Genomic DNA, 27,330 nt, shown 5'->3' with positions numbered 1-27,330 from the left:
TGACGTCGGCCCCTGTCTCTCACAACCGGAAACAGAAATTAACTTGATTCTTCTCATTCAGAATAATCCCAAGTAACCACCCCTCAGGTGTTAAACATGCCCTTCAAATTTGTATCAAGTAGCAAGACTTTTGGGGTCTGACTCTAAATTCACAGTTTGTCTCAAATCCCTGTATAAATATACAGATTGCGCTCCATATACTATCTTTAGTTTTATGGCTATTCGCAGACGGCGCCACTGAAATCAATTGTTATTGGTGTAAGCGACACTACCATATTTTGCATCTGTGGCAGCTGACTTTTCAATATTTATCTGAATTTCTCTCGATCAAAATACATAATAAATGATCTGATGGTGGATTAAACTTCTTATTACAGTACAGTTGCTTAAAATTTTGGTTGCATTGCCTTGTGTTTCTTATTTATCATTGTTTACCATGCCTCGAACCACCACGGCACTGACTGGCAGTGGCAGCTAGTGGCACTCTGTCTCTGTGGCACTCTTACTCTGCCTCTGCTCTTGCCTCTGCTGCTCCTGCTGACTGGCACTCACTCTCGTCAGTTGACAGTACACATGGTGCAGTAATAGTTCCAGTGTAGTCATACCCACTCTCTTAGAGATATGATAAGTGCAGCCTGCACTGTCCTGTGAGCACTGAACCTGAAGGTGATCGATTCCCCGGAACGAGTTTGGAATCCCCGATCACACCCCAAAAAAAGGTCATCGGTTGACTAACGAAGCACCCCTGTTCAATGGATTTATAGTTGAATGCGATCAAACTACGTCATTTCCGATCGGGGATTGTAAATTTTAACCGATTCCCCTTCCACGTTGCTGGAGCAGGTGTCATTTCATTTTCTAATCTCGGCCTACTCGCTGTTCGTTGATTGGGCGCTACCACTCCTTGGACCTTGGCATTACTGGTGCTATCGTAATCTTCTGCTTTGTGACAAGGAGTAATTCAAGATTTATCAATATAGTCTTTGTTACTTAGGTTATTATTCTTTTCTATGTTTTCAACTAGAAAATGGATTGCTGAATAGTTGAAGATGGCATTGAAAGTACTTTGAAATATCCAAATGGAGAGTATCTTAAGCGCGATTGTGAAGGAGAGCTCAGCTGTCAAGTTTGCCCCCATCAAGGCTGCTTCCAGTGAAGCTCTGGGTAAGTTTATTTTGTCTTCAAGCTGTCACTTTGTTCATCAATCATGTCTTAACCGATGGAGAACTCTCACTGCCTGTGATTGCCTTCCTCCGATCATCATTTGGGTCTATGATGATACAAGAGAAAACCCTTTGAAAAGAGAGACAGAATGGAAACCCAGTGTTCTCCACTCAATTTTCTGTGAGTCGCGCAGTAGGCTTAGATTCTCTTAAGAGTAAGGTTTCCTCAATTTTTTGTCTGTAAATGCTAAAGAATTATTGGTGTTCTAGTTTAAAAACCATAGCTGATTTTGGGGTGCTTCTTTTCTTATTAGTTTGTTTTATTTTTCAGAGTTCCTGCAAGATGAGAGACAAGTTGCCAGCATTCCAACTTACCAGTTAAGGTAAGATAGGTTCATTAAGATAACACCATACCTGTTCATTGAATGTTGAATGAGGAGAACTAGCTCAATCTATCCTTTGAACAGGTTGATTAAAATGGGTTGATAGGACAGAGTAGATGCAAATTGTTTTGTCGGTGTGAACAGACACAGCCAATCCCGCTTTACTATGGTCTAACCTTGTATAGCATGTTTTATTGACCTGAAACAGGTCTTGGTTACGTTCTGATGAGCTTTAAAGGACCCAGGCCTGTTCAACCCAATACGACTTGGCCCTCGGCCTGAAGTCTCACTTTAAAATTGATTTTTGAAACAAGCTAAGTACCTTTTCCAGCACATCCTCTAAAATTCAATGAAAGTATAATTCAGCCAAACCTGATGATTTGAACGCCTAGTCCTAGGCCAATTGTTGTCAAACATAATAGACTGGGCGCTTTCTAAACTTTATATTATTTCCTGACTCTTGACTCTTAGTCTTAACCATGTACATGGTGTGGCATTCTCTAGCACCATGTGTGACTGCAGCTGTTGGCATTGCATGTCCTATATACAATGGCTGTGCACCAATATCCTAGTGCATTGTACTGTGCAGTCATGTTATACGTTTGTTTATTAGATTTCTGTATAAATGTCAACAGCTGTTTTGAAAAATAATTTTTGCTGATAAATATTCACCAAGGGTATCACGACGAATATTCTGTTATCACCAAATGTATGATTCAATTTTTTGCTATTGTGATTGAAATTCATTAAATTGACTGTATAATTATAGGCTCTGTGTGCATAAATGTGTACTGGCTGCTGTTTTATATACTGAATGGGCTATAATTGTACTGCAGCTGTAATTGTACTCCTTTACCTTATAATAAATAGTTAAAATCACAAAATTTTCTCATACTCCAGAGACAAATGTCTTCACCCGCTTCAGCTTGCCTTGGAATCGAGGAACAGTAAGCTGACCAGCTATGGCATTGGAGGCATGCAGGTCAGTAAAATATAATGGATAATTTGTTGCTGAGTAAAGCAGCCTCTGGCTCCTTCCTTACAAACACTGTAGGCAAACACTGATGAGCGAGCTTGAGCTGTGATGTATCGGTATAGCCTTGAACACACACTGGTTCTTTTTGATTCTGAACGAAAACCAAGAAACTGAATCCATGACAATCTATTCTACTTATATTTGATTTCATGAAATCTAATGTGTTTTCTTTTTGACAGAAAATGATAGATGATAGTCGGTTTCATTCAAGTATTGTGCATGAGTGCGATGACAACTGGCTACCGCTGCAAGTCCTCCAGGCTGTGGTGGCCACGCCCAATCTCCCTGAGGAGTCGCAGGTGGAGGTCATGAAGGTTGGTATTGGCGTGATTGAGCATGTTATCCAACGGCTGTTGCTGCAGGATTTGGCCAACTCCATTCCTCCAATTGCCCAAACTTGTTAAAATTTAGCTTGATGAGAGAGTAGTCATTTGAAATGATCTCTACACTACCAGAATCTGACAAGATTATATCCATGCTAGCGAAATCACGTCTGCCGCAATGTGGCACTGACTGTCGCTAGGTTATTGCGTTGTTGTGATGTCAATTTTGTCTGAGTTTTCCATTTTGCTTAATTTGCAGGTGTTACTTAGTATGACGTTCTCCTCCGTGTGGTGTGCCAATGCAAAGATAATCACGAAGATTGCAGAGGTGAGTGAGATGCAAGCATGTTAAACCTCTATTTCAGGTGTTCAATGAAATATAAATCCTATAAATCTGCCGCTGGTTTTAAATCAGGCAAGTCAATATGGTAGGTAGAAAAATGTGGGGGGGGGGGTCTGTGATGTTCTTCAGTGCCGTTGACTCTTGGTAGATGTACATTGTAGTTTCAAAAGCATGATGTGCCAAATGTGCATGATTGTCGTCTAGGAATAGTCTTTGTTGTTGTTGTACTTTATTATGTGTTACTTGTTGTGAGTTAATTTTCTTTTAGTAAAGTGAGAATTGAACCATGATAAGTGGGAAGTGGACTGTTGTTAGAACTTTGATCTTTGTTAGAACTCAAAAATACTTTGTCTGTATACTGTACTAAGTATCACTAGTCTATCATATTGTACATTACTCTTTTGGAGGGACTGATGGTGATTTTCATATGAAATTACCCCAAGACAGAAAATTGGAATTATTTCCCTTCACTCTTGATATTTACAACACATAACTTCTTTGGAAATATGCATAGCTTTTGCTAGAAATACAAATATGGGTTGAGAGCACAATATCGCATCCTGTAGAGCATTCATTTTTTTGTTGAGTTCAATTTTTTTGGTCGAATTTAGGTTTCTTCAGATTGAGAATCGTTCATCCTGAGTTATATCTATCTGGAAGTTTTTATCTTGTATGCGATTTGCTATTACCATGGTCATGGATGAAATATCCCTTGTCCTAGAATTTGAAGTTATTTTGAGGGAAGCGTTTCCAGACATTCGTGAAAAAATGTTCTCCCATAGTTGTTGTGTTGCTATTAGCGAAATTAAATGCTTTGAATCAAAATTTTGCTGGTTTGGGATCTCTACTTTGCTTGAAAGCCTCTCTGTCAGTGTCATGTTTTCTTCATTTTCCCAATTAATTCTACCAGAATCTTGTCATTGACTTTCAACATCTGGTCTATACTTGCTCAATTTTCTATCTTTTTCCAGTCATTTTTGCCCGGTACAGGTTGCCAAAGATCCTGAGTTTATTTCGTCTTCATCTTCTGGTTTTGTTTTGGATACTTTTTTACTTTGAACTTTTCTCCCATCAAGCTTAAAATCCTATTTCCATTTGATAAGATCTATCATTTGTTTAGTTTTAGGACAAAAACAGTGCAATGAACTATTGTGACTGGTACACATTTATCGAAGTGTGCACTTCCTGTCTAAAACTGATTGGATAAAGTTTGAATTTAGAATCATCGTTTTGAAAACTAGCTGAAAATAACCATCAGTCTTTCCATGAATTTTAAGTTGTGTTCAACTCAGTTTCTTATCGTGATGTTTTCGTTTCTTACAGCTATGTCTGAATTGTTTTCTGTCGTCTAATAGGCAGTACCTTCGTTACGTCTGTCTCACAACGCTCTCACAAATTGTCGGTGGTTGTTATGGCCGCCACACCGTGAAAGAGTTACCCATTGAGTTCAATTTTGACAAAAAGGTAAATAATGAGTTTGACAGATTGACAAAGAACATTATAAAGATCACCAGCCTTTCTATTGGAATCACCACCAGTGATTGTGTTTATCAAAATCAAATTATAGCGATCATCTCCATCTCCAAACCTGCACTTTAGATATGAAATTTATCATCAGTCTCTTCAAAAAATACATGTAACTCACACAAAGTATAAAAGATAGTTACCCTAACTGATTACATAAAAGATCTGTGAAGTGATTTCATTTTGAATCATTGTGAAGAAAAGATCACTTGTGGTGACCCATATTAGAAAGTTATGTGGAAGTCCCCTTGAACTGGATAAACCTACAATCTATGACCTCAAATGTAGATAAATCTTCAATATAGCTCCACATGGCTTATGTATCCTGGTTACAGGCGACTTCATTTGCTAGTCCACCCTTCCCTCTATTCCTAAACAAAGCAATCTCCTAAAATCCCCGTCGTCGTAAAAACCTTGGCAAGGGACGCGAGAATATCCATTATGGAATGTTTATTGAGACTAGTACAGAGGTAGGGGCAGTCCTGCTACTTTAACCTCCTCTTCTCATCCTTTCTTGACCCTTATAGGAAGAAAAGTCAGAAGGAATTCAGATATAAACAGGCAATTGTGAAGTGCCTTGCAAATGAGAGAGTTTTTTTATTGCAACCTGTATTGCTGTGATGGTCTTTACTGGCTCATCTGCAGGGTGCGTAAGGGCATATAAAGATAAATAGAATTGTTTTATTGATGAGCATGTTCACACGAATGTTCATTTTGTGCACTTTAGTGGTCAGAGACTTTGGAGAGCTGGCCTCGGCGACGTCCACCTTGGGTCTCTTTTCAAAAGTTAATCATGGTGAATACCTTCTACTGTTTGCATGCTGGAGAAAGCTTTACTAATTAATTTCGAACTGGAATGGTAAATTGGCTGATTGTGTTATGTGTGCATGTCTGTATCGTAACTTGTGTATTAAAAGCACATTGAGATTTATAGCACCAGGGGTGTGTTACCATCACGTTTGATTCAATTTCGTCTCGGCCAAATATTTAAAACAACTAAATGTTTCTGACTTTTGTTTTCTTTTATTTCAACTTTGTCCCTATTCTGTCAACGTCCAGCATCATCCAATGCAGACCTGTATTCCTGTTTTTCTGTTCCAAACTTGACCATATCTCTCCATAAACCGACCCCGCCGTTTAGCTGTCCTTTTGGTAGTTTCCTCTATATGGGCCTAGAGTAGATGTAGATGCAGCATCATATAGATTCCGATTGTAGTGTTAAGAATGTCTGTAGGTCATAAATTCCTCCTTTAACACATTAGGGTCCAAATGTCAATAAGTATTTGCTCGTAGTCCGACACCCTGGTAAATGGTGATGGATTGGTGAGGGTAGACTGAATTCCGAAGTCTGGTTTTACTCATTTTTTTTCACAGAAGAAGGAACTGTTCATGAATCAAGTCCAACTTGGCAGGAACGCTGGATTAACATGCAATAGTGATTTTCACAAGCAGATGTTGAAATGTATGTCCAGATATCAAACCTGACTCGGTGTCCTTCATCTTTAGACCGATTGGGCATCATCTGTTGTGAAAGTCAGACACTGCGGGAGACACTGATGAAGGCGGTCGAGCCTGGTCAGTATATTTGGAGGAAGATTTCAACCATGCTTGGGCAAGTCTAATTTAATGGAAGTTCAACATGTTTAAGCACGATTTTACTGACGGCATTGAAAGGGCCATGGTCTGATATGCATCTTTTGACTCTTTCAGTTTGCCATTCAACAAGAGGTGCCTAGTACTACTGTTAACTCTTCTTCAGCCTTTTGTATTCAGCAGAATTTTAGCTTTTGCATTTCCAGACGTTTAATGCAGTCCAAGTAGTTTTGCTAGTCATTCAGTTTTGCTAGATATTGCTAATTTCTATGAAAGATGTAGCTCATTTTCATTAAAATAGCAAGAGTTTAATACAAAGAGTTTCTCCATGTTATTTTGAAGTGGTTGTACTTTTCCAGCTTTTTCAAGCTTGCTTATAAACAGCTTTCAATTTCCTTTCATCACCAGGTTATCGTAAAATCTAACTTGTACAAGTATTGTTTATTCTCTGAAGGAACTGAAATTATTTTGATTGCCCCGGCTCAAATCACAATCGCCATGTGGGCAGTGGGGGCATGTAGCCAATTACGATTGGATACACGAAAATAATGACTATGTTTAATCTGATTTGACTCTTGTCCTTGTTTTGCATGTGATGTGGGGGCATGAGGGTTGAATTGGACATGTTCTGGTGCAAGGGTCGCCATCTGGAGAATTCTGTTATGCTTTCACTGAGAGTGACTGAGGAAAGTTTTATTAATTTTGGTGTCAGTGATGGTCAGTCAAGATGTTTGGCTTAAAATTTAGCCTCCTGAAGCTGATTTCTTATAAGATGTGAAAATCAAGATCCGAGATCACTGAGTTTTGCTGACAACGATGGTACTGACTGCATGCACATGTAATAATAAAAAGCTCTACAATGACATGTTGTGCAAGAAAACTCAGGGCTGTCTTCTTCAGTAATTTCCATTTACAAAGCATTGGGACTTAATGCCATGCCTGGCTGCTAAGGCCCGCTGAGCAACCATGCCCAGATGATTCAAGGGACATCCATTCTAAGTAATTGAATTTTTCACAGATTACAATTTTGACATATCTATTTCTCTAAAGGTGTGCCTTGAGACATTCAACACCAGCTCACAGAGTGTACGCACGGCTATCAGGGCAACACTCACTCAAATGCTGAGTTCTATAGCTGAGAAGTTATATGAGACACAGACTAGTATGGTAAGGGATTTTACATCACCCTAACCACTGTATTGTGCTTTCATCCTCACTGTTGTAATTATGTTCTAACCACTGTTGTGCTTTGACCAGACTAAAGCATTTTGCTTTTAACCATTTTTATGGACTCTTCACTGTTTAGCAGTACTTGAGCTCTGAGCACTACTTTTTCTTCAGAGTTCTACTGTTGGGCTGCATCAATCTGACTCTCCTGATTCATACTCCTGTCTGGTTTGAATGTTGGCGGCATGCTTCTATCCTATAAGGTACCGGTAAAACTATGACCACTGCAATGTGTCGCTATTGGCTATTCCATTGTTGTGACAGAGAGACATTGTGTCAACTTTGTCTTGAGTTTGACACCATTTTGACACATACCTTTAGTAGCGAAAGTCAACGCTGCCCAGGGAAATGCCAATACCATACTAACTGCTTGCTTTTGTCCTGTCCATTGCCTTTCAGAACTAACATATTATATGGCTTGTGCTTTTGCATCATTAAATGGCGTCTCTAGGCAGGAGCCAGGTAGGAGAGATTAGGTTAGACAAAGTTACCAATAGGGGTCACTACTATCTCAGAGTACATTGAAACAGTTCATGCTTGTACAAGGCATTTATTCATCGTTAAATTAAGTATGACCCAGCCCCCTAACTGTGCATATTAGTCTGAAGAGCATTAGTTGGCTCCCCTAGCTCCTGCCTATAGTCCCCCTTTATTTGTCAAATGAGCTATAACAAAACTGACCAACTCATGTTTTATTTTAGGGTGACAGTAGCGATGAGGATGATGAGGTGATGGAAGATGGGGCCAAGCAACAAAAAGGTACGATTGAGCGCATGTAACTGGAAAGATCTGATCAGTGTCAGACAATCCGAAGTGGTGCCATGGGCCAGTTAATGCAGGTTTGCCTCTGCCAAGGTTGGTAGTGTCACCTAAGTCCTTGCCACTCAACTTGGCTTTGACATCAGTGAACGGAAGTGTAGAAAGAGCCATTCTGTCATACTTTGTTGAGTCTGACACCATGCTTGGGGAGTAATGGTATTCTTCCAAATTTTGCCCGTCTCACGTTTCTAGTACGAGTTCTCTCATTTACGTCTTGATCCTTTCAGACCTAGCAGCATCCAATGCCTTGTGTAAAGATGTGGTGGATATTATGTGCTTTCTTTGTGAGAAACTGAGGTCAACACAATGGTAAGAGCCAGTTCCTGAAGTTGATATGTTGATATTAAACATAGAGACGGACCAGAGTACAGTTTGTACTTTCTTATATGGTTTGAAAACTACGATTTCACATGAAAAAATAAGCTGTTCTTGCAGTTGAATCTGAGCTGATTTTTGTTGGAGAGAATTCTGTGAGATATTTTAGCACTGGTAGGTTGTGTACAATTCTTGTTCTTATTTTCAGCGTACAACAGCACAAACCATTGGTCCCCCTACTGCTTGAAGGCATTTACTCAATATTGAAAAATCTACCCACATCGGTGAGAGATAGTCCTGAGTTTGTGGAGTTACTCTGGTAAGTTGAGTAAAGTAATGACACAAGTAAATGCAACCAGGTTCAAGATACATGTATTGGCTGATCGTATCAAGCCTTGCTGCCCTTTGCCATTATACCTTTCGTCTGAATTTTCCATAACTGAGATGCCTTGTGTTTTCTTCCTTAGCCAATTCTGGTATACTTAAGCCTAATTCAATCTTTCACTTCTTTAGGAAACAGCTTTGCCCCGGTCTAATCTCCATGCTGGGCAACCCAGTCACAGACAAAAGTGTCGTACAGAAACCTGCCTATGGATCACAGGACGGGAGGGGCTCAGGCTGTTCCACAAATGCTCCCAATGTTGCTGAACACTCGGCGAAGACTATTTACAAGTAAGGTTTTCATTATATACTTGATTTTATGACTCCAAATGTCCCCGAGCTGACCTGATGCAGCCGATACTGATACCAATGCTAAAGTATGTCATGTGCTCTCAATGAAATTTATTTCACATATCTTGTGTTTACAAATTTCAGTATTGCTGTGGAGTTGGTGAAGATTGTTGGTAGTCTGCGCTCCCTGCGTCCTGTCCTCGAATCCGTGTTTCATCGTATGCTGCTGTATCCTCCACCACAGCATCGATTGGAAGCGATCAGAATTCTAAAGGAGGTAAGAATTATGACTCATTCCCTCATGAGGAATACATGCAGTGATGCCTAGGTTCTTGCAAACCAGTCTCAAAGAGGGAACTGCTTTAAAGGAAATACCCTCTTCTGTTCATCCATAAGGACGTTCCACAGGCAATACGAATAGGGAACTCTCACATGGAGTTTCATCAGATTCTTATTTCCCATGTCCTTTTCTATTACGTCCATTACAATTCACATCCCTTTTCAATTTTAGGTCTTGAGCAGCCCGGAAGGTCTACTGAGTCTGGCTGGTCCCACCATGGCTGATGATTCTGCCAAGTGCCCTGGCAATAAACTATCACAATCCAATATTGCATTACTCAAATTGTAAGTACACTGACCCTCAGCCATGAATTGGATATGAAATGTTATGTATCTGCAATTCTTAAGAACTGCATTTGCATAACGCCAACACTGGCTGCATGAGTAGAGCTCTTAACTTTGTGAAGGAAAAAAATAATCAGCACGGGACTCTGCTTACCATAGGTTATTTGATCGGCAGTTCATTCGTTTTCAAGTTGTCCAACCGATAAGACGTCTGCCTCTTTTTCAGAGTGGTTGATTCTGTGCAAGAGTGCTGCCACTGTAACGAGTCCTCTGTGTGTATAACAAGTGTACAGTGCATGGACGAGTTGCTCAAGTCATTAGAGCAGGTCGTACAGGGGGAACACCTCCCCCAGGATGTCGTGGATGGCATCCTGGAGCAGTTTGACCCTCCGGATATGATGTGTAAGTTTATAACCCTATTTAAAGGTAGAGTTGGGCACTGAGTTGAGTTGAGCATGGAGTTCTGTTTGGCTTACGAGCATACAGTGTATGGATGAGATGCTCAAGTTCTTATAGCAGGTCATACAGTACAAAATGAGACCTTCCTTAGGTTCTAGTCTGTAGCATCCTTGAGCAGTTCTGGAAAATTCTGTTCTCCTTCCAGCCTCTGTTTCTGAATGTGAAGATACGTTGGAATCATCGCAAGAGACCACAATGTCAGCAGAGGCGAAAATCGATCATTTGAAAACAATCATTGACAGTGTCCACGCCAAACATCGCGAGCAGGAAGAAAATGAGGTGTTCGATTCAGATGCAGAGGAGCCGTCTGATCTCAATAAAGGACACGATTTAGGCGACAGGAAACTCAGTTCTGGATGTTACACACAGGAGGCGCGAGAGGAGGATTACAAGTCGAGGTTTCCCATGGAAGATTTCCATTCAATGGAGAAACAAAGTGCCAAAGACTATGTCGTCTGCTTGCTACAGGTTCTGCCATCTTTATTAGATATTCCGAGCATTTCTGAATTGGATGAAACGCTGCAGACATTTGCATCCAATTTTTGTACAGGTAAGACTTCTAATGTTGTTGTTGATTTACCAGATTCCATGCATACACAAGATCATCGGACTGTGAACTGCAGGTGTCATAATTCAAATTTACGTTTTCCAGGTCAACGATCATCAAATGCAAAAGCAGACGAGAGTGGGAACAATAACGCATGTAAAGTTATCCTGAATGCAGACGGTGTTTACATGGCCACATACAGCACCCTCTTACTAAATCTGAAGTTACTCAAGAGCGGTTACTATAGCAACAAGGACCAGAAGGTGCTGGTCACTGAGGTAAGTTGATTGGAATGAAATGTAAACAATTCTCCCTCTGCTGTGTTTTGACAGGGGCCATCACAGACTGTCAATTTATGGCCGTGACTAGGCTGGCTGTCAGGTAGGGTCCATTTAGATAGGGTCCATGAATGGTGGTTCATCAGTTGTTTACATTCTGCTTTTCTCTCTTTCAGGTTGAATTCGTCAATGATATTCTGGACAGTGAGCTTCTGCTGTATCTCTCTGACACGTGGCTGTCTGAAGTCTATCGTCAGACCCTTAGCCTCAATCTTCTACAAATGGCTGGATTCGCTGAAACCATTCACAAGAATAATCCTCTAATAAATGTCCTCACAGGTAGGTCTATTGTCGTAAGATGTTGCTTTATACCTTTGTGAAAGAATCCAGTACAATTAAGACCGGCTGTGATGTGGCTTATGTTTGTAGGTGCCTTACCATGTGGTTCCAGCAGGGTCATTTTTCAGAGATAGATTAGCCGTGTAGTTTCTGCCACTACAAGTTGGGCTTTCGTCTGTTGCTTTTACCATCCCAACTATACATAATGTGTGTGTGTTTATTTGAGGTCTAAAACACCTCGATAAAGAGACCCCACCTGTTTGTGTTTTATAATGTTGTGTGCAAAATTTTTTTTTCACTTGCTCTATTGCTTTTAATTGCTAAGACATGCTTGACAGTACTAAACTCTGATGCTTTAGACATATTCATCAGAGGGTATATGGGCAGAGCCAGTGTGTTAGAAATTTGCGTACTTATGTTCCAGTTTTAGTGAGATACGTCTAGCTAATCTTTGAATAGATTTCGCTTGGTAAAATTCTGACCTGGTAATAATGTGTGAAGTTCCATTCTGTTTTCAATAGAAATGCTTGTTGACAATGTAAAACACGGGTCAAAATGTTGGACATGGTTGGGTAAGTGTGGACATGCATCATGCTTGCTATTGCTGTTAATGATGAAACTCATTGGCTGTTTATACACGCATTGATTGTACCTGAAAGGCAACGGTTTTCGCATCCTGTGTATCCTAAAATTTGCTTGTCAAGAACCTCATTGTTGATACATGCTTTGTACCTAATGCTGCGGTCAATGTGAACCATCTTCACCCCCTGGTCAGGGGTCATCACTAATTTAGTGTTGATCTCTGAGTAAACAGTATATGCCAAAATTCCAAGGGCCAAATTCATAAAGGGCGTTTAGCTCAAAACAGCGTTTAACTACTGAATAGACAGGTTCAGGTCCTTCATGTAAATCTTCACAGAATATGAATAGGCCCTGAAACTGATTAGAGAGAAGTTACACACGTCTAACCCTCAAACGCCCTTTATGAATTTGGCCCCAAGTGTTTACTCAAAGTGTCATGTGTCTGACCGAGGGGGGTACAGTGTTTATATTGACAGGTTTACATCCAACAGTTTGCTTTTATATACTTCCAACTCCAATTCGTTAAAGGTTAACTTCCTAACTGCATTGCTCAAAAGGCAGTTTCTGCTATTAAGCATAACCTAAGTTACCCAATCTTCAACTTGCCCCACCCTTTCCTTGAAATCTTCTCATATTTCTTTTTTGAAGTGGGGTCAACTGAAGAGTAATTGGGAAAAGTTGATGATTTTCTTGTGCTAGATTTTGTAGTGGACTGTTTCTGTTTGCATTCAACCATTTCATAAAATATCATTGCATTTAGTCATTTATAGTAAAGATTTTCTGGAATGTTTTGTAACTAAAAGTGCATTGATATAAAATAAACATAACATAGATCATGCTTTGAACTTAGCAGATGTTGCACATAGCTTTTGTTTGGCTTTCGTTTGTAGAAGTAATGCTTCACTTTTTTCCCATGTTGAAATAGAAGTAAAATCTGAAAAGGATGTTTTCTGAAGCCTTAAGGGCTGCAAAATAAATAGGCTTACTCTATTTCATGTGCAGTAAAGGAGCACTGACACTGTCACCGCTGGGTTACTGATACATGTTCTGTTTCCTATTCCAGTCAGATATGCCATGTTGTGATATTTTTAAGCCTATATGACACCCTGTACTTGAATGAAGAATTTCATGACTAGAAAAGGTCCATGATGAACAACTGACAAATTTGTTACATTTTGTGCTATTTTCTTTAGACATTGATGGCCTCTGTAGCCTCCAACTTGGCGGTCAGCTCCTCCGTGAATACAAAGAAGAGGAAGAGAACGAGAATCAAGATATGATAAAAAGACGATCCATCGAAGCCGGGATGAAATTCGCCAAAGCTGTCCTCATGTTGTGCTGGGACGGAATCCTCGATGTTCTTTCTGTCCTCCTCGATGGGAAGAGTTCATGTGGTATCACGAGTAGTTTGAGTCTGATGTTGGGGACAGAGGGCGCTAAGGAGGAGAGTAAGAGAGCGCAGGAGGCAATTTGTATGAGTCTTGATGGACTTCAGAGAGCGGCTAGGTTAGCCTGCATGTTAGGTTAGTCTTATTTCTTTGCCATTACTCTTCAGACTGATTTCTACAGCCGATTCCTTACGGTGACCTAATGTCTGATAAAATATGCCTTTTTTCAATCTCTGATATAAAACAATAGCAAGGGAAAGAAATGATTTAAAAATTCGCTGTTAGATTTTTGGTCAAATTTACACTAATGCCCTATTCCTATGTTCAGTTCCAATCCAACTTCAGAAAGATCTTGATACATAAGTTGTCTCTCATGCAGGTCTCCAGATGCGTTGTGGTACTGTCTTTGCCCAATTAGCCAGTGCATCCTGTGTTATGGAGGAAACCAAACGAAGCCCCATTCCAGATAGGAAGACAACCAAAATGCCCGTTCTAGTCTCCAAACCTAAGTTACCCCGTCTACATGCAGCTCATGCACTGAGTTTGGATGTTGTGTTGACCACTGGGTTGGAGATGGGTAGCCACTCCAAGGACTGCTGGGCTCATGTATTCAGGTAGGTCACGTCTCGCCACCTTCAGGTGGGTGCTCCCCACTGGGCTGGAAATGATAATTGAATGGTGAGAATGACCAGGCATCTGAGGGAACCAGGGTCAAGACAATTTGTTTGTCTTTGTGCCGATCAATATACTACAATAGGGTCCCAAAGTAGACATGGGCAAGAGGGAAATAATGTACGCTATTTGCCCCTATAATCATCACCCACATCTGAGAAGCTTAAAAAATTTTGAAAAATTTTTAAAAAAATGTTGCAGAAAAGTCATTTAGCTGCAAGATGGAATCACAGAAGATGAATTCTTGAAAATTGCTTATGGCAAAGTTTGTTCCATTTCAGATCTTGTGCTCATATCTCACAGTTAGAGCATACATACTTCAGCCGTGGTAACAACCAGTCTAATCTGCCCAAGATTCACCCGCAGGGCCATCCCATGGAGATGAATAATGAGGATGAGGAGAGGTAAATAAGGCTAAACAAAGTTCCTTCCAAGCTGGGTTTTTGTATTATTCACCTCTGACAGGTTGCGTCTCTCTAAGTTAGGTTGTAATGTTGGTGTGATGGAGAGTGTGCTATGATTGAGATGTATTCTAGGTTGATTCCAGGCCATGTCACACCTTAGTTCTCCCATTTATGCCCCTATTGGTCTGAACTCAACATCTCTCATGTCACTTCCATACTGGGATACCCTAGTTATACCTGAATAACCTTTTTAATGAGATATTTCAATCTAAAGGAAACCATTCCTTTTCAGTCACGAATACTATGGGATTCCAGTTGTCCCGATGGTGCCGGTAGCTCCCAGCATCAATGTGCCTGAGCTGATAAAGCAGAGTAAACTAGAGTCTGGATGGGATAGTGCAATAGTAGCTGGTGGAGTCTTGAACGGTGCTCAGACGTCCAAGTGTCTTTGTGGACTCTCGCAAGCTGTAGATAGGTAAGGGGTGTAATCAAGTTGATGGGAAAGTAGGCGGTTCCTAACAGTCCTTTGAACTGGATTCTGCGTCTCACTGTTATGAGCAGTGGAGATTTCTCTAGCAAGGTCTGATTTTCTGCTTCTACATATTGCTTTCCTCTACATGTAACATGTTAGGTGGAGTGATACAATTGTGGCCCCAGTACAATTGTACCCGAGTTATAATTGAACCACTCTACCTTATCAAAGAAAGATGACCTTACCAACTCTGAAAACAATGCGTCATGGCTCCTTCTCTTCACTTGTTTCAGATTATTCGAAGACGCTGCCTATAAACTTACCATGAAATCATTGATAGGATTCCTTGCTGAGCTGAGCCGTAGCAGCAGCCAGCAGCTCTACTCCCTAGGACGGCCCAACTTGGAGCGCGAGGAGGGGGCAGCGGGTTCAAATCTTCCTACGAATGTGCTTCATTTGTATCGGCTTGGCGACGTTATGTTGAAGTGCATAAAGAGCGGACGGCCACTGATGCATATCATGAGAATTTGGACTACTGTGTCTCCGCATTTTGTAGAAGTAAGTTTCTGTAAGGGCTCTTTTGTGCGGGTTTAACCTAACCTTGTAGGGGACTCTGCTGTACTCTGTTTTCCGGCCAGAAATGCTTTACTGATTTATAATTCGTGCATGTTGTTGAATCATAACTTGATTATATTCTTTACTTTCAGGCTGCCTGTCACAGGGATCGTCGCATATCCAAAAAGGCTGTTGCTTGCATCCACGATTGCGTCACAACTCTCCTAAGCATTCGTCAAGAGTTACCTCACTTCCATTTCAATGAGTTGTTATGTAAACCATTTGAGAATTTGCTGTGTTTGGAACTGTGCGATGGGGACGCCCAGGATCAGGTGGGTATTCTCATCAATTTTCCTCCCCTCTGATTTGAGGGCCTGTTCTTATCTCGGTTAGCTCTGTGAGTCTGTGTCAACTATATGTGAAAGGCTGCAAATAGATTGTATATTTATCTGTGAATCAACATTTACATTACATTATAAAATTTGTGTGGGGCGCCTTTCCACCAAACAGATCGTGCTCAAGGCGCTGCCCCCTCAAAGTGCCTCACGTACAGCCAGGTCTTTAACTGACATTTGAATATAAGGACATCTGAAGCATCCTGAATATGAGATGGGATGTTGATTCCAAAGAGATAGAGCGCAGGCAGAGAAAGCCCTGTCGCCAAACGAGGTCCTAGTTCGTTTTGGCAGCAACTTGACAGAGGATACTAACGACCTTTATCTGTTTTTGCAGATTGTATGTTCCATATGTGAGCTTGTCGAAGCGTGTACCATAGAGATCTGTTCAGGATGGCGCCCCCTATTTGCTGCCCTGAGAGCCGTTAAGATTGAATTCACGACCAATGAAGAAGTGAATGAGGCCCGACAACGTCATGTAGCTGCCGTACTAGATGTTTTCGAGGTTTTTTTAAACTCGGATAATATACTGGTGTTTGCTAACGCTGCCATAGACTGTATTCTCTGCCTGTTGAAGTATGTCAGAGGCCCTGGTAAGTTATTTCAAACTCAACATTTCCTGAGTAATTTGGTGTTTTCACAAAATAAAGTGGTTTGATGTTTGAGATGTGGCCTGGCTATGTTAAACATATACTGACGGCTCTGTTGCTTTTCCAATTGATACTGACTGAACTTTCATTTCCAGGTGAATTTGAATCAGATTTTGATGACTCGGACTCAGGCAGTGACTGCCTACCTGCGGAGAGTACCGAGAACCTCTGTATACCTGCCTTGAAGTACCTCAAACAGTGTTGTGAAATTCTGTCTACGATGTGGAATATGCCGGCCTGTCCTATATTCAACGGTGCTCATAGGTAAGAACCTCAGAACCAACCTGTACCTTGAAATCCCTTGAGCTGAGTGGTGGTGTCAAGTGGCTCCCTTGAAAAAGAAATGCTAAAAACAAATTTCAAAGTAAAGTAGGACCGTGCGAAAGAAATTTGCAAGCCACTGTCATGATATTTATCAAAACTTATTCTCCTTCAGAATCAAGATGAATTCTGTACCACAGTGTGTAGACCCAATGATTCCTTTCATGGATCTAGAATCATTTCAACGTTTCTTCGACCAAACACCAAGTCAGCGTGGATCCATTGGAAGTTTTGTCCAATCAGATTGGAATAAACCAATGGACATGTCGCTAGTCACCGATTTAAAAACGCTCAGCATCGCTGAGCACAATAATGAATCACTGCCAAGTCAAGATTCAGGAAATTTCACGCTGTCGCCCGGATCTGGAGAAAATGCAGCTGATACCTTGGAAAATCAAGTCGATTCAGAACCAAAAGATGAGACGCCAAAAGTTGAGAGGCAGCGACCAGAAAATGCTGAGATTCATCTGTCCCGGACGCAGACTGCCCAAGAGGGCATGTGTTCGAAGCTGCAGATTCAGATCCAGACGAAGACCTTGGGAGAGATGGACAACCACACTGGGATACTCCATGTGTGGTTCCTACTCCTGGAGGGCATGGCTACAGCTGTCTCGACCTGCCCGAAGACATATCAGCCTCAGACACTTGAAATGCTATTCGATCTGCTGAGGTCATCTGCTAATACTCCGGGTAAGTTGAAGAAGTTTGTAAACATTGACATCTTTGAAAGGTTTTGAGAATTTGCTTGTTGAGAAGGTTATGATACCTCCTTTAAATTCAGTAGTTTCTAGTTCTGTGGTTGGTTTCAGGTGCGGAGTTTGGTATCTACTGTATCAATCATCTGCTGCTGCCGATGCTTCAAGACTGGCTGAGGCATTGTACCAAGTCATACGGCTACTTTGAGGGGTCGCCTGCTAACTTCAAACAGTGCTGTGGACTCTGCACTGATCTTGTGGTGGAATATATTGTGCAGTTTGCTGGTAAGTAGAAGAGCCAACTTTGTCTATTTCCGTTATCAAACCTTTGAAATTACAATGTAGCTGTGTATAAGCGGGACCAGCATGTTCTAATCCATAGGCTTTAAACTATATGTCTTTGAATTGATTGTGCTCTTGTCAGGCACAAACATGTACAAAAGCCTTCACTATTACTTACTTTGTGGTTTGTCCCAAGTTTTATTAGAGGTTGCCACTTGACAGGTTAGTCTTGAGAAATTGCATAATTTTCCATCAAATCTATTTTATCCAAATGCTATCTATCGCTTTTCAGGAACTCCAGAGACACATTCTGGCACCGAGTTCATGTTAAAACAAATGATGGATGTATTAGTTGAGTGTATAGCCCAGCCAGTCGAAGCCATCTCAAGATTAGGCTGCTCCTGTGTCCGACATGCTATCCTGAGCAGTGGGCCTCTCCTTACTGAGAACATGTGGCACATAGTCACCCAGTCGTTGCACCATGCCTTCAACGTGACCATGTACAGTACACGGCAGCTGATGACTCTATTCCATGCCAATTCAGACAACTTCTACGGTGATATTGGCCAGGTCAAAGTGGCTGCTCGGAAAGACTGCTCAGTTACAGAATGTGAACGTTTGCGGCAGCTAGCTTTACAAGTAAGTGACATAAGATGCTGTGGGGTATATAGATGCAGGGGAAACTCGATATACTGGCACTGCTTGAGAAAAGCAGGCAAATTGCAAAAGCTGGGGAATTCAGTTGCATGTACATTTTTGTTCTCTTTCAGGTTTTCCTATTGGACAGTCAACGGGCAAAGAGTCCGTTAGCACCTGCTGAGCTGGAGCAAGATCGCACCTATGTGTTCTTGTTGTATCCACCAGAGTTTGCGGATAGTTACAATCCAGAACACATTATGACCAGGTAAGTTGAAGAGGTGTCCAGGTCGTATCTAGGGTTGAAGGTAGTGAGTCACATTCCCCCTAGATGTAACTCAACGGAAGAGCTAGATACTGAGTATTAAATTGGTGACTATGAAATGAAGACAGTGTGGGAGCTAGCCTCCTGGAGGGAATGTCTAACATAGCTCCACCTGAACAACCTATCTTTATTACCTCACCTTATTTTCCAGGGTACCTTTCAGAAGTCTCGTCGTGGGGCTTCTATCCCATCAACTTCTGCTGCAGACAGTGGGAGCTATCCTCCTGGAGGGGACGTCAAACGTAGCCACAGCTGAACAACATATCTTACAACGAAGGTTGAGCCAGGATAGTGAAGATTTGGAGGCAAAGGATCAAGGACTGCCTGGTAAGTTGTTTATGGCTTGCGGCACCAGACCTTCAGCCATACAAAGCGTAGCGGAGTTCAGAATCCTTATTGGGAATGGCACTGTAAATTCTGTAGTCTATTGCTATTCCATCCTAATTTGAATAAATGTAACCCCTCTTTGCAGGAATGCTGAATTACCTCTCCTCAAGGAATATGCTGACGATACTTCAATGCCTGCAGGATTCCTATCGACTTGCCATGGACTTTGACTCCAGGCCTGGACTTAAGTTTCTCATTCAGAAAGTAGCGAGCTCTGATGTTGCGGCAAACTTATACAAACAAGCTGGGATCAGTATGACTTTCATGGTGCACACACTCATTGAGGTCTGCATGAGCAATAAGGTGACATCGTCGGAACAGGTCAAGGAGATTTTGCGTTTGCACCTCGAAGCGAAAAAGGAAGTGACAGAAAGATTTGAGAAGGAATTTGAGGAATTAATTCGGGAGCAGGGACGGACGAAGACGAAAGATCAAGTCATGCCTAGCCCTGCATATGTTATTTCTGATTTGTACAGTGATATGGAGTCAGCTCGTCGAAGCCATGGTACGATTTCTGAACATCATGCCATCTTCATCAAGCTGTTGTACGAGTGCTGTAACGATATCTGTACGACGTACACTGACCTTGTCCTGGATAAAGAGGGGACGGCCACAGCTGACCGGATGTCTGATCGCCCACTTTTCTTCCTCGTGGCGCAACCAGATGAGATACCAGAGCTGAAACGCGAGAAAGCATTGATGACGATGGTGGCGGAGAAACTCCAGGAGCAGCAATTGCAGCTGCAGCATCAGGGACCGATGGCAACTGCCCAGGTGCCAGTCCAAGGTGGGTCACTCCATTCTTGTACAACTCTAAGCCAAAGTTTCATCATAAGTCTGTTGATAACTATGGTAGTCCATAAGGCCTTTTCATTAGGGTACAAGTGAAAACATGGCCGCTGCTATGTGGGGTAGACTGTATCTGGGGTATTTCCTTGTCGTAGCAGTCAAATCTGCCCGAGTTATGACGTCACTTTGACACATACCCTAGTGAACATCAGCACCACCTTTTGGGATGCCAATACCTTATTAGTAAGTCTCTACTGCTTTTTTCATATCTGCACACCTTCCTCCTTATTTTTGCTTCAGCTGAAACTTGAAAGAACCAGTAGTGATTCTTTGCACAAAATGGAATTGTAGAGGGTACGGGAAAGGGTTTCAAGTCTTCCTTAATTCGCGGCATAATCTGTAATTTTGATTTTTCAAAGACTTGTTCTCCCTCCTTAGCACACTGGGTCTTGTAATTCAGTTTAAAAAGTCTAGTCGCCAAGGCCTAGCTGTCTTTCTCTCTTGTCTTTTGATTGATTGAGTGATTGATCACAAGACTCGGCTACTGATTTTCCCCACTCCTGGATATCAATCAACTTATGTTCTTGAAATCTGTGAAGGGATAAACAAGATCAGCCCAACACCTCTAATCTGCTTGTACCCATTCCAGCTCAGTGTCCTCAAGATTCTTATTACGACTTTCTCAGCAATGAGCAGGGTAATAGTATATGGTATTCTCGTGCATGGTGGCTTTGGGAATTACAGATTATCATGTTTCAATTCTTCTTTGCAAAGATGATATTTTTGAACCCATTGCCAATTATTGGCCTCAGTGTTGGTGTTACAAAGGACCAAGAACTCCTAAGATGGCAGCACTGGTAATTGATTCAATTTCTACCTTGCCCCTGAGATGGGTATGGCTACTTCACTATGAAATTGTTCTCTCACCCAATTTGGGATCCAGGTTGCCCAGTATGTATTATGGACCAAGGAACTCAATGTTTTTTATCATAAACTGTGAACCCTGCAGTAGCAAGGAGTTCATTATTTTCTGCAAAGAAATCATCTGTGCAAACTTGTGAATCGAAACCATCGATGATCTCATCTATTCTCATCTCTCGCAAAAAACTGAGTAGGCATTTAGTTTTTGGCTAAGTGGTTCAGTTTTCAATTAAATGTTGGGTTGTTGGATTAAATATCGCCTTTGTGCCAACTTTGACTGGCCTATGACTGTAAAGAGGTGGTCAAAAATTCAAATAAATGTACTTGATATCAACCCGCTCCCTTGGACAAAATTGTACACCTCGGTGTATTTTGAGAGAGGAAATGATTTTAGAACTAACCCTTGGCCAAAACAGGCAAATGCACCCTATCCATCTTAATACCTGAACTGTGTTCAACATCCACCTTTCTCATACCCCAATAACTTCACAGGATCTCTCATGCTACTTCTAGTAAAAACAGTCTAGTTCAATCCATGCATGCTAGATCAAGCCCAACTTCTAATCTTCGTCTGTATACAAACTGGAGAGTTGGACTGAATGTTTTGCCAGTTGATTTCCAGTATCTACCAGACTGTTTCCCTCAGAATTCCACTCCCCATCTCTGATCAAACTGTCCGATCTAATAGATCATCCTTGTTACCTATCTCACCCGCTCTTTTTGAAATGAATTGCAATCAGTGTATTTTAGGAGGCTGTCATCTGAATACATGTATATTCTAAGTCTCCCTGTCCCTGCAGCTAATGTTGCCTAGTATCTCTGTAATTTAGTGTAAATGCATGTACCTTCATCATCAGTCATTCAGTGTTCATGATTAATGCCGGTGAAAATTTAGTGGTTTACCGTATTATTGTCTTCACGACGTTGGCGAAAATAAAAGATGAAATTGACAGTGCTGTGGTGAAAAAAGGCGGCGTGATGTTTAACCTTTTTCCAGAAACCATTTCATTTCACCATCAACAATCAAAACTAACATCTCATTTGCATTGCATTCCAGTTCATGATTTAATAATAATGAATGGCTATAGAGTTGTTTCTGCTACATGTAACTTTTGGTTTCAGCTCTCAGTCAATTTTTTTTTTTGGTGTGTTTTGTATAAAGTGTATGTTAATCATCAAATTCTATTAGAATGTGTTAGTTCAATATTTTGTCGGTATTGAGTGGGATTATTTCTTGGTCTTGGCAATATTTTCAGGTGTTTTTAATAAGGGAACTACAGTGTGGTTACTAGGTAATCTTAGATGTGTAGGTTTTGGTTGCAATGACATATTTTGTTCCATCATGTCCATGTTTGTGGTAAATCCTCTATAAAGATATGATTATCACCCAGCCAGAACATTCCAGTTGATATTCCTTGTTAGAAATACTAATTTTGTCTACTGGGATGCAGATGCTTTGTGGTATCTCTGTGATTGTAGCTATAAAATATGTTTGAATGCAAATGGCCGCATTATACATATGTTGGCTCAGGGCCGCTCTAGTCTGAGAGCCTGGGTGTTAAAGGCTGGCAACTGGAAAGTCATCCTGTCAGTGTGAGAGGTAGTTTGATCAAAAGTGGTTGTTTCAGGTTCAATGGTTGAACACTCAGAAACTGTCTCAGAGTACACTCAGTCTATGATGTCATCGCGTATGTCGCCCTTACACAGCCCAGATGATGACCGAATCGGTAAACACAACCCAGAGGATAAAGTCTATACTGTGGCGACGGACAGAACAATCAAGAACTTGATGTCGGCGTATAAGAAAAGGAAACAGCAACACAGTATGCCAACATTTAGAAGGTCAGTCAATTGAAAGAATTTTCTGTAAATATGGCTGAAATTCTTTTTGTTGTCCCAGAGTGTCCTTAATACAGGTTCTACTGTATTCATATTCAGTTCCGTGGAAGTAGTATGGCTGTTACTGGTTGTTTATTTCTTACCTGTAGGTCAAAGCCGAGCAAGCCGAAAGTACCCAAGACCCGGAAGTCAAAGAACACTGACCCCATTCAAGAGGAAATTGAAAACGAACAAACCAACTCAATTATGAAGGTGAGGATGTATGTCGGGTCATTTTCTCAAAAACTAAGCTGTCGACTCTTGGAATTCCCATCCTTACACTGCAGGCGGCGTCAGTAAATGAATGGTTTTCGTGTTACTGATGTCATTGCCGTGGTGTGAAAATTGAGGTCCAAGATGTGTTGTAGGCCCTCTCCTCCATCGATGAGTTGGTCTTCTAATGTTTTATGTTTAAGTTGAATATTAGTGTACTATTAGAATTGCAATTTATTTACTATCTTGTTTACAATGATTCTGTTTTCAGGACAGCGAAGCACATATCCAGTCATGGACAGAAATGATCTGTACTCTATTAAACCTCATCCACCAAGTTGCCGACGAGTCTCACCAACTTCTTCTCCCGGTCGTCTTCCCCAGTCTCAATCAACTCGTCTGCCACGCGGAGGATGTCCGCCTGAAGGAGGCGCTTGCTATGTGGGTGCATCGCCTTGGGTATATCTGTGGTTTTGCCTGGAGGACGGCAAACCAATCATGATCACTGTGTTTGTTGTTTCGTGATTCGTGTGTGCTTGTAAAATGTAAAAATAAGATGGATATCTTGTGGTACCAAATCGACACACTATGTTTTATCATTGGTACATACAGTTTTATGTGCATCTTTTACACATATGCACTGTAAACAAGTGGCCATCAAAGGAGTGGCCTAGTTTTATTCAGGCACTGTCTGTCTGTGTCACATTTCAATGTCTCTACATTTGTGCTTAGCTTCACCTTACTGAATATAAATCAAAATCCAGGCAAATTCTGATATCCTGTGTGCTCGATTGCTGCTACAGTAGGACGCCAGCCGACAAATCCACCACCAAAATCCCAACTGTCGAAAAAAGATTGATGGAAAGGTTGAAATTTCTCCCGCCATGATTGGGAAGGAAAACCAACAAGGCATCGGGGACATGACCTATTAGGGCGATGGCTGAACGTTGTTCGTTAAACGACCCAAGGGTGATCATGAACGGGCGAGAAATTCCTCAAACGCAAGCCGTGTTTTGCTGTCGTGTTATTGATGCGTTCCTAGGGAGCAATTCCTCTCCTCCGCAATGGTGCAGTCAAAAATTAAAACTCGGTGATTGCAATTTTAATCAGTTTCAAATTGACAGATTTATAATATATTGATCTATGTGGGGTAGAACTGATATGTGGAAAATACCAAAGGGGTTCAGCAATTTAACGTCTGTGCCCATCTTTAGCAGTCTTGCGTAATTAGAGACATCGTTATGATTTTTTCGTGCTGAGACATCCATTTGTGTCTTCTGTGCATCTGCTCTACAGAATTATACTGCAGAAGACTAACGTTTGTGCTTTGCTAATTACTGGTTGTGCTTGGTCTGATAAATTCTTTGTGTCCCTCGACGGTAGTTATTGGCAAAATAGTTTGAAGTTGGAATGATTAATGAGGTGAAAGCATGTGATACATAACGGTTTCCATCGCATATGACATTTACATATTTATAACTAAAAGATCAGTTTTTGACTTTGAACAGCTGAGAAAACACATTAGGGGCTTTTTTCAAGGAGTTTGTGTGCATCATTATCATACAGTTGTGATCTGCTCGTAAAAGTCGAGACTCTACATAAAAAAATGTTTGAGATGAAAGTGTGATGTAGTCTAAAAAAACTTGGAATATCCTCGGGATGTCTCTTGAGTGGTTCAGAATGGAAAGTTGTTGAGGTGAATTAACCAATATCTCCTTTAAATGGACAATTCCAATGAAAGATGATTAGAAATGAATGCCATGGTTAGCAATCAGCGTCATCTCTCTTTCGTTCAGGACTCGAACCTGTGACCAACAGATAGTGAATCGGACACTGAACTAGACTGCTATATAACGCATCTTTGGCGTTGTCCGCTTCGAACCTCAACTGCACTTTTGCTACATATTCCAGTCACAATTTATCGTACATTCATAACCATTGTGATAAGTACTCCAAAGTATGGTTTTCTGGCCCATTGAATCATTCGGTCATAGTCATTTCCACAAATTACTCATACGATATTTGAGCGGATGTCTTGGGACAGCCGGCTTTGTGGGCCGCATGATGAAATGAAAACGTTATCATTAATCATGTGGTGGTGTAAGAAATAACTTTCTTGAGAATTATGGTTGAAGATTTCTTATTTCTATTTCCATCCTACAATTTAGAACAAAATATAAAAAAGGGTCATGGGAATACTTTTAAATATATTGGCATTGAGAAATATGCTTTGATTATTACATTGTATTCCACAGCTCAGGTTCTTGAAGCATTTCCAGTGTGTTGATGTGAGAGAAATGATATTAACCAGCATGAACATTCCTATTATTTATTGTTAGACCCTCACATGAATGAAAATTGGACCAAAAACTGCTGTTTTGTTTTTTTCAGGAACCAAGGCTTGTACTTTAGCATGTAATATTTGTTGAGAGTTACTGGCATGTACCAATTTGTTTGTTTTCATTAATTTATTTCTACCCGTGTTAATTTTTTGTTGTACATGTATATATGAATAAGATGCTAATATTTCATTGTGTAATTAATGGTAATTTTGACGAAAGGGAGAAACATTTTACTATATGACTTATATGAAACTCCTCTGTCAGGTCAATAAGCTTGCTTACTGCAGGACCAGCATCATAACAACTCTATCAGTACATGCATTACTGTGGAGGTATCTTGTTGCTTCATTGGTTAAAATTCACACAATTCTGATGTGTTAAAGGGAACTGGAACCGCCGAAGAATTTATTCAACTTTTCGACTTTCACCGCCCGAGAAAGTCAAACTTCCAACTTGCTATTCGAGTTCAGATTTGTAGCTCCGCCCCCAGTGCCCGAGCATGCGCAGTTCAATTTGTTATTATTGAGAATCATGTGAGAATCACGTGACTCATGCGATCTTTCATTCATGAGTTTTCGTAGTAAATTCCATAGTAGTGACGTCACTCAATGATTGACAGCTAGGCGCCATGTTTCATTCATGCCTCGTTCTGATCACCCGATACGCGGGAAATGAAAACGAGGTCATACGAACTGGCTTGGCGGTTTCAGTTCCCTTTAACCCTTGATGGGTCAAGATATGGTGAGGTGGACATCTATGCCAGAAGGAGGATTTCTATCATTACATGCAGTCACTGGTTTTGGTTTCAAATTGGTAATTTCTATTCAATTTAACCTGGACTGCAGTTTTCACTCCAATGGCTGTCCTTTAATTGAAAGGTTCAACTGTACAAAATTGTAGCGTCACCCACTCCATTGTTGATAACCAAAGATATAATTCAGCATTTAAAGTCCATTGTGCAATATGTCGTGATTTCAGTTTGTGTAATATTTGATTTTCTCCCTAAAAAGAACAAAGCAGCTTTAAATTATATGTACAAAGTGTATTATATGTGCATGTGATGGTTAAATTGGAAGTACATATACAGTTAGTTACTATATCCTAGTCATTTTGGTGATGTATTCATATACACATGTATAAAAGGAATATAAACTATTTTATTCGAAGTTGTTGAATATTCTCTGTTGAGATGAAACTAAAAGTTGTGACTTAAGTGAATAAAATCATGTATGATAATGATAATGGGAAAACTTACTTTGAATTGATTCATTCATACACTGTACAGTGTTGAGACCTTGTTCACATGTACAGTTTGGTTGTCTGACCTTTATGAGATCAGCTGCTTGAGGTACGAGTCATTAAGTTGTCTCGATAGTTAGGTCAGGCCTCTCTTCAGAGGACAGTGAGATAGAAGCTTCACTAAGGCAAAAGTACCCTACTTCCAATGAGCTCTCACCATGCAGAGAGCGACACATCGAGTAGGATATGGGCACACCCTGTAGAAGCTTGCTACACCTGGACAGACAGCGGCACACCCAGTGAGGGCATAGCACAGCCTGTAGGAACATGGAACATCTTGAAGACAGATGGCACACTCAGTAAGGACATAGAACATCCTAGAGAAAGTTTACACATCAAGAAAAACCTCGGGGACATCCTCTAGAGCAATGCAACATCCTCTAGAAACACGGCACGCCCTGTAGAGTATTTGTACATCCACCATGAACATGACACACCCTGTAGAAACATACTGTGGAGAGATGGCACATCCAATAGAG

General features: G+C 40.9%; 1 protein-coding gene across 6 annotated transcripts; it reads left to right on the top strand.

Moving 5' to 3' along the window:
• The first annotated feature begins 360 nt into the window (after window positions 1-360).
• Window positions 361-26,794, top strand: LOC135488761 (brefeldin A-inhibited guanine nucleotide-exchange protein 3-like). Of its 6 annotated transcripts, XM_064773549.1 has the most exons (38): window positions 361-376; window positions 1,025-1,164; window positions 1,495-1,546; window positions 2,447-2,528; window positions 2,762-2,896; window positions 3,165-3,233; window positions 4,572-4,712; window positions 5,500-5,568; window positions 7,416-7,532; window positions 8,294-8,351; window positions 8,639-8,720; window positions 8,935-9,045; window positions 9,240-9,398; window positions 9,543-9,675; window positions 9,910-10,022; window positions 10,249-10,424; window positions 10,627-11,031; window positions 11,134-11,306; window positions 11,483-11,645; window positions 12,167-12,217; window positions 13,421-13,750; window positions 13,995-14,229; window positions 14,569-14,691; window positions 14,984-15,166; window positions 15,457-15,721; window positions 15,871-16,050; window positions 16,451-16,706; window positions 16,859-17,027; window positions 17,200-17,774; window positions 17,894-18,064; window positions 18,354-18,700; window positions 18,832-18,965; window positions 19,174-19,349; window positions 19,495-20,196; window positions 20,848-20,895; window positions 22,748-22,961; window positions 23,108-23,210; window positions 23,482-26,794. In XM_064773549.1, exons 2-38 carry the CDS (start codon window positions 1,080-1,082, stop codon window positions 23,710-23,712), a joined length of 6,816 nt encoding a protein of 2,271 aa, XP_064629619.1. In that variant the 5' UTR covers window positions 361-376; window positions 1,025-1,079; the 3' UTR covers window positions 23,713-26,794. The 6 variants fall into 6 exon arrangements, with proteins under 6 accessions (XP_064629619.1, XP_064629623.1, XP_064629622.1 ...); XM_064773553.1 differs by lacking the exon at window positions 4,572-4,712; XM_064773552.1 differs by lacking the exon at window positions 5,500-5,568.
• The last annotated feature ends 536 nt before the right edge of the window (window positions 26,795-27,330 follow it).

The sequence above is a fragment of the Lineus longissimus genome, chromosome 5 (assembly GCF_910592395.1).
Source record: "Lineus longissimus chromosome 5, tnLinLong1.2, whole genome shotgun sequence".
In the NCBI taxonomy this organism is placed as follows: Eukaryota; Metazoa; Nemertea; class Pilidiophora; order Heteronemertea; family Lineidae; genus Lineus; species Lineus longissimus.
This window is presented reverse-complemented; position numbering and strand designations above follow the sequence as displayed.

Excerpts from the sequence above, each read along its gene's own strand:
- LOC135488761 (XM_064773549.1), top strand. The coding sequence starts at position 1,080 with ATGGAGAGTATCTTAAGCGCGATTGTGAAGGAGAGCTCAGCTGTCAAG. Across the intron at positions 9,676-9,909 it reads CGATCAGAATTCTAAAGGAG|GTCTTGAGCAGCCCGGAAGG; the intron begins GTAAGAATTATG and ends TTTCAATTTTAG. Across the intron at positions 15,722-15,870 it reads TGTCTCCGCATTTTGTAGAA|GCTGCCTGTCACAGGGATCG; the intron begins GTAAGTTTCTGT and ends CTTTACTTTCAG.